A 10,823-nucleotide genomic window follows, 5' to 3' on the forward strand; every position below is an offset into this window, starting at 1 on the left:
CCTTGCTCAGGGCTCCTACCCAGGATTTCTTGTGTATCAGTTGCTCCTTTCAGCCCTGCACGTCCTTGTAATGCACACACTGTTCATGCATGAGCAGCTTTCCTGGAGGCATGCAAGAAATTCAAAGAATTAAGTGTAAACTTTCTTTTCCTCCTGTGATTTTCATTTTGTGTGCTTAGCTATTCCACAAGCCTCCTTTACACCCTTAAATATTAACACAGATGTTCTCTCGATGTGGGATTCCTCATTATCATATGGATAAATGATTGATTACCACCATCTCAAGCAAGCACAACTTTTATAACCATATGAATCAGCATCGTGCCAAACCCTTAAGGAATAGTAACAGCATTCAGGTATTTATTGAACTTTATTGCTTCCTGGATCATTTAAAAAGAGTGGCTGACAAACAATCATTTACACGGGTTTGAAAGTTTGCCTTGGATACTCTGAGCAGTTCTTCATTTTGAAATGCAGGCTTACTTACTTTCTAGGCATTTTAACACCAAGTTGCTGGACAACTCCACAGCTTGTCCAGCTGTGGATAACTCCACAGCTTGTCCAGAAAATGCTACTATTTGTAGTGGCACATCTTGTGTGTTACCAGAAAGTGATTTTAACCAGACTTTGAGTGTAGTTTTAAGTACTGTTCTAACAATCATGCTGGCTTTGGTGATGTTCTCCATGGGTTGCAATGTGGAAATTAAAAAATTCTTGCACCACATAAAAAGACCCTGGGGTATTTTTGTGGGTTTCCTCTGTCAGTTTGGAATTATGCCTCTCACAGCCTTCTTGCTGTCACTGGCCTTTAGTGTGCTTCCTATTCAAGCCGTTGTGGTGATGATCATGGGATGCTGTCCTGGAGGCACAGCCTCTAACATCATCGCCTACTGGGTGGATGGTGACATGGACCTAAGGTAAGAGCAGCTGTTTTCTAAAATGTTTACATGGCTTTTTGTAAATTTGTATTGAAAAGGACTGTCTGATCTTTTCTTGTATTGTTTGATGTATGGTGGAACTTCCTTCTTGTAGAAATATTTAGTTACTATAGTTCTAGTACATATAAGCAGACTAGACTTATAGTTAGTTCTTGATAATTCACTAGGAAGATATCATAACAGAACTGTGAATATTAGAGAATGTCTTCACTGTAAGATCTCAAATTCTTCATAAAATATCATACTAGGGACTCATTGACTAAGTTAGACTCATACTTGTGATTTTAACTCTCCAAGACCTTGGGCAGTAAAAAAATATAATAAAAAACTTTTGAACCCTAGTCCTATGCATGAAAGAGCAGCTATGTAACAATTTTTTGAAATAATGCTTCTTAGAAGAAACCACTTGTGGAAAAATATCTTTCCTCCTTTTGTGTTCTGCACAATGAACAGACAGGCACAGCCTTTCTCTTTGGGAACTAATACAAAAGAAAATTGCTTATGACATTTCTATGTGCTCCTGGCACCTTCTGTAAAGTCTTCAAACTGAAGGAAATTTTTACGGGAGAAAAGCTACTGAATAATGCAGCACATGAGGTGCTATGGAAAAACTCCGTTGTGACTAGGTGTAATGGTCCCTGACTGGGTGCTCCAAACTCAGAAACAAACATGCAGGATATGTAGTGCAGTCTTGGACATCAAACACGCTGTAGAAGTGCACCCTACTCCTGATGAAAATTTCTTGGGGCGTTCATTAACTCTAACAGCTTTTAAAAATGAGCCATCTTTTTTTCTTTTCATATCCTGATTACTCTGCTCTAAAATAAACAAGATAATTTCTCCATTTCCTGCAGAGAAACATAAATTGGAGCATTCATCCAATTTATCATATGCCAGTCTGAACTAGAAGTGGAAAAAATAATAGAAGTAAGAAAGATGTGGAGTCAGAGCAAATTGACTAAGAATGTTAATATTTGTGGCTTTAATAAGACATTTTTTCCATCCTTTGAAAACAGTGAACTTTTCTGTTACACACAGGTGTTAATGTAATGCCTGCATTCAAATTATGTATGAAGTCAGCCCCCGCTAATCACCAGCTTCCTCACTGAGGAGGAAAATCCTATGATAGTAAAAACTGTAAGACATTTTATTTCATTGAATGCAGGCCTAAGAAAACATAGATAAAAAGACATCCAGCACAAGTCTTAAATTCCATCCTAATCTTTCCTTGGAAGAATACATTGAGCTAAACTGTTCCTTGTCAGGTCCGTATATTAGGAATCATAATTGATGGTGCTATGAGTAGAATTTATAACTCATGATGGTGGCAGAAGGTGAGGTAAATTGGAAACACATACAAAATATTATTCTTTAGGCAAAAGCCTTTACCTTAAGATTTCAAAGTCTTTTGATCACTACATTTTCACAATTATTCAAGGTCTAGAGGAAACAGGAGGTACAGCAAGTGATGCATCTTCAGTATTGTTAGAATAACAGTACAAGTAACTTGACTGGTTTCTGGAGCCAGCACAGCATATCAGACTAAGTTCTGCTCTTAACTAACTGATATTTTATCTTTGCATATAATAAGCCATTGCTATTATCTACAGTACTGCTCCAACACTTCCTAGTGCAATATAACCATAAGTTAGAGCAAAAATTAATTTTCTACTATTTGTGTAGTCATTGGAAGGTGAAGTATGAGGTTTTGTACCCTTCTTAGTAGCTCAGACTCAGATGATGTCCTCTGAAGTTTCCCATAAGGACACATGTTTTTGACATTTCTTGCTAACTCATAAGAACAACTTCTTCTGTGTTACTGTTTCTTCTCCATAGCTCTTCAGGGAGCAAGCACAGGGATTGGGGCTAGCGAATAAGCAGCCTTTGTAGAAGGATGTAGATACTGAGACTGTAAGAATATGTAGGAAATATAGACACAGGAAACATGAGCTCTTTTATCCAGTTGGACTTGAACAGACCTGAGTCAAAGCTCTTTTTCCTTTGTGTATAAGAATTCTCTTTCCAAAGTCTACTACATAACTACATCCAACAACACTGAAGCAGGGAGTCAAAGGAACCAAAACTAAAACAGATATTTCTGTAGTTTCTGTATGAATTCTTCCAGATCTCTCTGAACTTATCCAGTTTGTGTATCTGTAGCTTCTATTATGAGGTTAAACTACATCAAAGAGCAATCAGAAGGGAGGCTCATGAGGAAGTTTCCAAAGTCTCCCAAGTAAAACCTTCTGTCATTTTTACCTTTGAAGGCAACATTTTACCTACACTACTCAGAAAAAAATCTGACAATATCCTCCATTTCTGTCTGTCTTTTTAGCTGTCTTACACTGTCTTCCATCATCCAGCAGAATGTTCATTTTTCTAAAAAGTATGCCAGGCTCAGCGGATTCAAGACTTGGAACAGGTTGCCCAGCAAGGTGCTCCAACCCTGGAAGCATTCAAGGCCAGGCTGGATAAGGCTTTGAGAAACTTGATCTAGTGTGGGGTGTCTCTGCCTGTAGAATGGGGGTTGGAACTAGATGATCTTAAAGGTCGCTTCCAACCCAAGCCATTCTATGATTCTAAGACTTTATATTTTAACATTTTTAAACAAACCAAGTAAGCAACAATACTTACACTCAGCTTCAAATGGTAATTATCAGTACCTACTCTTTGGCATAGGGCAGGAAAAGCCAGAAAAGGGAAATTTATTATGTTGTACTTCCTAGATAATGAATGTTTTTGTTTGTGCTTTGGCTTTGGACTGAAATTCTAAAATACTCCAGAACTGATAGTGAAATGGAAAACGGCAATTGATCCAAATTGCTGCCCTCTCAGAGGCCAGCCAGTCAGCACACACATAGACTTGCCAGCAGCCCTTCCTGATGTTTGCCACTCTAATTCTTAGTTTGAACTGAAATTTATTGTTCTATTCAGTGCACTGAAACTTACTGTTTCATGTCTACAGAACATGCTGGTATTTGTGGTTTTTAATTTTTTTTTTTTTTTCAGATGGAACAATTATTTGCATTTAGCTTTTTTTTCTGACTTGACATATGGATAAATGACTGTAGCCAGCAGCATTTCTTGTTTCTCTCTTCATAAGTTGTTAAGTCATAATAAGGAAATGAAGACAGCATAGATTAATGTGAGACAAATAGTCACTTAAACCCATTTTTTGCAGCATCAGCATGACAACTTGCTCCACACTTCTTGCAATGGGGATGATGCCACTCTGTCTTTTTGTTTATACCAAGATGTGGACCGATTCTGATGCAATTATACTCCCCTATGACAGCATTGGTAAGTCAAGCGAACCACACTTCTTCTGATTCTCCTTTATTTTCCTTTTAGTAAAAGCAACTCTTACACCATAACCATCCTACAGAGGCAAGAAGAAATTACCTCAGACATTTAAAAACTATGTATTTTCCTACTTTTCAGTGATTTTGATGGGAATTAGGTATCTGGACGGCTTCAAGTCATCCACAGCTCTTTGGATCAAATGCTTTATGTCATAATAAACACAGTACAAGGATTTTTCACAAGTTCATGCATTCTTTTCTTTTTAAATGGTTTGGAAACCTGTGTGGTACTGGGATAAGAATAATTCATACAGAAATAGCTACTTTCCCTGGATGAAAGCATCGGTAACAGCTTTCAGGCACAATCCTGCAAAGAGCTAAGAGCTGACGCCATATCTGGCAAAGTACTTAAGCGCATGTGGATAATTAAGCAAGTGATTAAAACTGCTGAGTCTCATTGAAAAGCTACAATCTACACCACCAGGAGTGGCTTCATTTGACTTCCTGTCAGAAATCTCATCCAGCTACAAAGAGAAAATAGTCAGAGTATTTAGAAATATATGCTCCAGTGCTTTGCAGAACTGTAACCTCAGTGCTTATCAAGTTCAGTTCCATGTTGCAGTTATCTAACAAAGCCAGCAGAGTCACTTTCATATTCCTCAATTTCAATTCTCGTTGTCCTGGAAATATATATATATATATATATTGCTTGTATATATATATATATATGTAAATATATATATATACACACACATATTGCTTGTGCTTTTAAAAATCATGCTGGAGAAAGAAGGACAAAACAAAAGAAGCTCTAAACCATTTGTTGATTTGGTACAGTAGCGAAACACCTGCAGACAAAGTGAACATTTAATATAGCTACACCCATCACAGGATAGTGGTGATTAGTGTGCTCAAATTTCTGTCTGCCTTTTTGTTTCAGGTGAATGAGCACATAGCTCAGCTGAATGGCAATTACTTCAACAGGTTGCCAAATATAACAGACTGTAGAAAAGCAAATGGGTAGGTGTGGGTATAGTGTGTATAGTGTGTATGTGCTGGGGTTTGTGTACCTGAAACATCCACCACAGGCTTGTTCTGCAACTCCAGCTGATTCTCACAGTGCCTGCTCCCATCATGAACTCCTACATGATATGTGGATTTATCTTTCCCCTTTTCTTTTTTACAGGAATTTCACTGGTAGCTCTTGTAGTTCCTGTTTCAGTTGGAGTATTTGTTAATCACAAATGGCCCAGTAAAGCAAAAAAGATACTTAAGGTAGGATTTATGCTGCAGAAGCATTGGTAATTATAGACAAATTATGGAATAGGTAGCCACACTTAAGCAACATATTACTACTCACAGTATTCGTATTTGACAGCCTTGGAGTTTTCACCAGAAAAGAAATGAGACACTGCAGAAATGTATTGCTTTCCCCCTGCACAAACATGCATGAGTTGTACACATTATTAGAAGCCATCACCAAAGAGCATGCTTTTATTTTTGGCTAGAACTATGCAAGCAACTGAGTTCAGTTTATAATGTAAGCTGAAAATTGGAAGGAAAATCATTCGAGTCAAATGGAATTTTTTCTTCAAAATAGTGCAAAATGAGGACAATCTGAGTCGAGCAAAAACAATTCTCCTTTTAAACCAATTTATCATTTTTTGGCAATTTTGAGTGTGAAGTTGATTTAAATATGCATTTATATGTGTGTTGAAAATGTTCCAATGTTTAAAAAATCTAAGAAAACTATTCAGAAAGTTCAACTATATTTGCAAGAGATTCAGGAGCACTGAATCTATGATTTTTGGCAAAAACAGACCTTACCAAAATAGTAATAGTAATACCTTATCTACATTTTATGTTAACAGAAAATTAATCATTCTGAATATTTTCCTTCTCAGTTCAAAGTGATTCTCAGATATGCCAAGAACCTTTGGCCTTTGTTGACTACCCTATATTAATATAAATATTTTCTACATTTTCTAAAACAAAAATAACCTGACAAGTGGTTATTCTACCCATATTTTATTATTCTTTTTCTGCTATCAGCTCAGAAATTATGGAATGCAAATAAGGTCCTTTTAAGTCCAACTAATTTTCATGATTTTTTTCTTTATCCTGTTATTCTTTTTAAATGCATCCACAGCTTACTTAAGAACATGAGAGATGATTTCAAAATGGTGCTGTTCCTGCATAATCAGTTAAGGGGAAGTTATGGACTTGAGTTAACATGAGGAGATACTCTACTTACTCCTTCAGCAAAACACAATTTCATTGTCATTTGTACTGAGTGGATGAGCAACCCACAGTAGATTCCACTGCCAATTTGCTTGATAATATACAATGAAGCATCAAGCAAAGATTGAATCGTACCTGTCAGATTAAGGTCCAGATAGTGAGAAATGGGAGATAAGAGCACAAAGACAATGTGAAACAGAATAGCTTGTCATGGCTAGACTGTGTTTCTTTTTCCTAGGTGTATGTAGTTAATCTCTTGGTCAAACAAAAGCACTTGTTGACTCAGTGCCCTTAAAAAGATTTAGTCAAAGATTGATGAAACTAGTTCAATAAGAATATACCTTTTAGCTGAGAAATGGATTTCTCCTTCACTTAAGCATAGATATCTGCTGGTGAGATCTCTTGCAATGTATACCATAATGAGATATTGAGATAAACTGAATATTGAGAAGAGAATATGTTATCCTTTACCTTGGCAAGAAGCAGTGAGGATCTCCGTAGGTTCAGCCACAGAAAATAAGATTAACTCAGTGACTGTGCCTATATAGAAATGCATATAAGCTTACAGCCAGTTCTCATACACAATATTTTCAGCCACAATAACTATTTATTCCTTCAGTTGACAAATAATTTCCTGGAACCAACAATCTAGCATCTTATTAGCATACACTATGCTAAGCCCCAGCTTTTAGACTACTATTGTCCCAATAATTCTGGGAAAAATCTAACCTCTGAGTTATTCCTCATCAATGTCACAGCTCTGAAGTTTCTAATGTTTAGTTTTAGCTGAGCTTTGATCTGTCTGTAGTCACACTTTGAAGTACATTGTACAGCTCTATTTTTGGGAAAATTGAAGTAATCTATTCTGTCTGTTTCCCATGAATTAGGTGGTGGAAAATATTTAGCTTTATGTTTAATAAGATGTTTCAGTGGCTCAGTTACAAGACATTCAAAGGTATGTTTGACATTGTGTTTGTTGTCACAAAATTTCATTGAAGTCTCTTATTTTCTAACAGGTTGGTTCCATAGTGGGAGCAGTTCTCATTGTCGTCACTGCTGTAGTTGGGGGAATACTCTACAAAGGCTCATGGGTTATCACACCTAAATTATGGATCATTGGTACAATATTTCCAGCAGCTGGCTATTCTTTGGGATTCTTTCTGGCTCGTCTCGCTGGTCTGTCTTGGAGCAGGTACAGAGATTTCTCTCTGACATAGACTTATAGCCTTATTTCACCTGAGAAGGAAGATTCTATTTAAGGCAATAGTCAATGCTGAGAATGTTTCCTAAATAATCATTTTGCAACAGATCACTCATTCCTCAAATTGTTTCTAGTGTACAGCATGTAAATAGAACTTTTAATGTTTACATTTTTATCTATGGATTATTACTAGTATTTCCTTCTGTCTTACCCATGTGTGCCCATGTCTTGCATGTCAAAGGAAGTGAGCAGAACAGATCTAACAAGCAAATGGGCTGAAGCAAGTAAAACTTCTCATGAAGAAACAGCAGCCTAAAATTTAGATTATTGTTGCAAAAGAGAGGAAGAGTAAAGTTTCAGATTGGATACCAGGAAAAGGTTCTTCAATGAGAAGGTGGCTGGGCACTGAAACAGGCTCCCAAGGGTCACAGCCTCAAGCTTACAGAATTCAAGGAGCATTTCATATGCGTGGTTTGAATTTTGGGTGGTCCTGTGTGGAGCCAGAAGTTGAACTTAATAACCTTTGTGGATTCCTTCCAACTTAGGATATTCTATGATTTTACAATAAGTAGTGTTGACTATAGAATATAATATTCCTCTGCAATTGCTTAATTGACCTAAATTGCATGTGTTCTGGTTCTAAAAATTCTATCAGTTGTAAGCTGAGGAATGCTATTTTTTAATTTATCTATGTGGTTCCTGATTTTGCAAATACCTATTAAAGAAGAGGAATCCGCAGAATGCTATTTCACAGTTGTCATTGTGTTATTCCCTTTAGATGTCGTACCGTGTCTCTGGAAACAGGCATGCAAAACACTCAGCTGTGTTCAACAATAGTACAGCTCTCCTTCAGCCCTGAACAACTTGAACTGATGTTTACTTTCCCACTCATCTACAGCATTTTCCAGCTGTTGTTTGCACTAATGATTTTAGCAGGTAAAGTATAGATATTTTCTATTAGAACATTATTATCATTGCTATCATCACCAGCCCAATTTTCTGTCAATGTGCAGAAAACAAGAACATACAGTTGAGAGAGGAAAATAATCAAATGGAAAACAGTTAACTTAATAATGACTCAAATAATCATTGTTCATCACCACTGTGCTGTGTCCAGTGTGTAACTGGGACAATAGAAGGATCAGTTTAAGATTTGGAAGGCCCTTTACTTTTCAGAACAAGGGAAGCTATCTCTGTCACCTACAGCTGACTACAGAGGTGTCAGAGATTGGGCAGAGATTTGTTTTTACCCTTTCCTGAAGAAAGGCAAATGTATCTTCCTCTAGAGCCCTCTACCACTCCAAGATGTCTGACCTCTGTAAGCTCAAAATTTTGAAAAGCATGCATAAGCTTATTCTCCTGAATAAGCTGATTCTCCATCAAGAGAAAGATTAGCTTCATAGCTAATATCAGAAAGGAAATTTTCAGCTATAAAGTCCCTTTTTACTCCTGCATGCACCTCACACTCATTGCACTACAAGTACACAACTAACCTACTGAGGATTGAGACTTTATCACTTTTGTTCACCCCCAGAACTAGCTGGGACTTTTTAGCTCCCAGTCACAAGTGAGCCATCTTACCAGGCATCTAGAGCACTGTCCCAGGGACACAACCTTGGGAGCTATAGCCCCAGATTTTACCTCTATAGCTGGCAATTGCATGAGTATGGAAGAACTGTTTTTCCTCACTTTGTCTTAGTTTCTGCCAAACAAGATTTGTGTAGAAGAATGAGTGCCACAGATCCAGCCAATAGCCCAAAGGTTTCCCAAGAAAGAAAGGCAGCACTTTCAACAGGAACAAAAAAGCAGTCAAGCGTAAATATATATATATATTCTGAATATATATATATATTCTCTTTATTATTTTCTAAATATACTTCTTTAGTGATAAGAGTTGCTGACATAGAATAATTAAATCTGGCTTTAAATAAATTGTATTGAGTTATTGGAATATTTTAGCAACATAAAGTAATAAAATGCTGTATGCTTACATGCAAATACAGTGTTTTTCAGATCACTGTTATAAAAATTTCATTTAATATTAAATTTCCAGGCTACCGTGTTTATATAAAACGCTGTGTCAAAACGAATGCAGACGTTGAGAAAACAGAAGAAAAAGATGATTCTAAATCAATTTCATCACATGCTAAAGAAAATGGAGGATTTGTATCGGACGAGATAAAATAGTCAATTACCTCTCTGTTCCAACCAGCTGAAAAGATAGAAGACACATGGTTTACTTAAAGCTTGTTTTCAGATGCTGTTGCTTTATATTTTTGCTAAATATTTAGCAAAAAAATGGAGTTCTGCTGATACTGGACAGTGATACTTCAAAATGATTAACTTATAAAAAATCTCTGCTTTGATTTTCAACATGGTTTCTACCACAATTTCAACATTTCTTTTTAAATATAATTCCTTAAAATATTTAATGTATTATTTTGGTTTCTGTAAAGAAGGAAAGAATAAAGTTGGGCCATTGCTTAAAAAAAAAGAAGAAGAAGAAGAAGAAGCAGATATTTTTTTTACAGATTCTGGATCATGATCCATCTAGTCTCAGCCCTTGCCCCAAACAAAGATAAATCTTCTAAAAGTGCCTGAGAAGCAATAGGAGTTGATGAGGAAGATCTGATAAAGCTGGAAGACTTCCACTGAACATGAATCAACCATGAAATTGAAACAAGCTAGTAATGAAATGAAGTTTCATTTAGGTCAGTCTGGTCAAGCTAAAGTTATTCCACTGTACTATTTGCTTGAAGCATTAATTTCTTCTAAAGCTATAAGTTTCACAAATGCAAAGTACCCTTAGGACTCCTTTTTTTCTTGGATTAATGAAAAGTAATGGCTTTGCATCTTCAGTCTGGATCTTTAGGTGCAAGAAATATGAGTAGAGAGATAAAGTTTAGGAGATAAGTCTAAGGCCATTTCAGTGACAGCTACATACAGAAAAGCAAGCTGGGTTTTGAGAGTTGTACTATCAAGAGTAGCTGAGAGTCATATAGTATATCCTTTATACTTGATAATATAGCTGATAGCCATATATTTCTGTGGCTGTATAAACTCAGCAAGTTTGGACTTAACTGCATGTTTATGATTTGAAGACACTAACGTAGTTAATGACTGTGAAATCTTAATTATATA

General features: G+C 36.4%; 1 protein-coding gene across 1 annotated transcript; it reads left to right on the plus strand.

Moving 5' to 3' along the window:
- Positions 1-435: 435 nt before the first annotated feature.
- SLC10A2 (solute carrier family 10 member 2) lies at positions 436-10,148 on the plus strand. Its single transcript, XM_015851460.2, has 6 exons — positions 436-917; positions 4,120-4,238; positions 5,427-5,515; positions 7,498-7,673; positions 8,461-8,618; positions 9,736-10,148. Exons 1-6 carry the CDS (start codon positions 472-474, stop codon positions 9,867-9,869), a joined length of 1,122 nt encoding a protein of 373 aa, XP_015706946.1. The 5' UTR covers positions 436-471; the 3' UTR covers positions 9,870-10,148.
- The last annotated feature ends 675 nt before the right edge of the window (positions 10,149-10,823 follow it).

Source organism: Coturnix japonica, chromosome 1 (assembly GCF_001577835.2).
Source record: "Coturnix japonica isolate 7356 chromosome 1, Coturnix japonica 2.1, whole genome shotgun sequence".
NCBI classification, from domain to species: domain Eukaryota; kingdom Metazoa; phylum Chordata; class Aves; order Galliformes; family Phasianidae; genus Coturnix; species Coturnix japonica.

Bases quoted from the DNA above. Each gene is read 5' to 3' on its own strand.
- SLC10A2 (XM_015851460.2), top strand. From the start codon at position 472: ATGCAGGCTTACTTACTTTCTAGGCATTTTAACACCAAGTTGCTGGAC. The intron at 7,674-8,460 runs GTACAGAGATTT...TATTCCCTTTAG, and splicing joins GCTGGTCTGTCTTGGAGCAG to ATGTCGTACCGTGTCTCTGG. The intron at 8,619-9,735 runs GTAAAGTATAGA...TTAAATTTCCAG, and splicing joins TGCACTAATGATTTTAGCAG to GCTACCGTGTTTATATAAAA.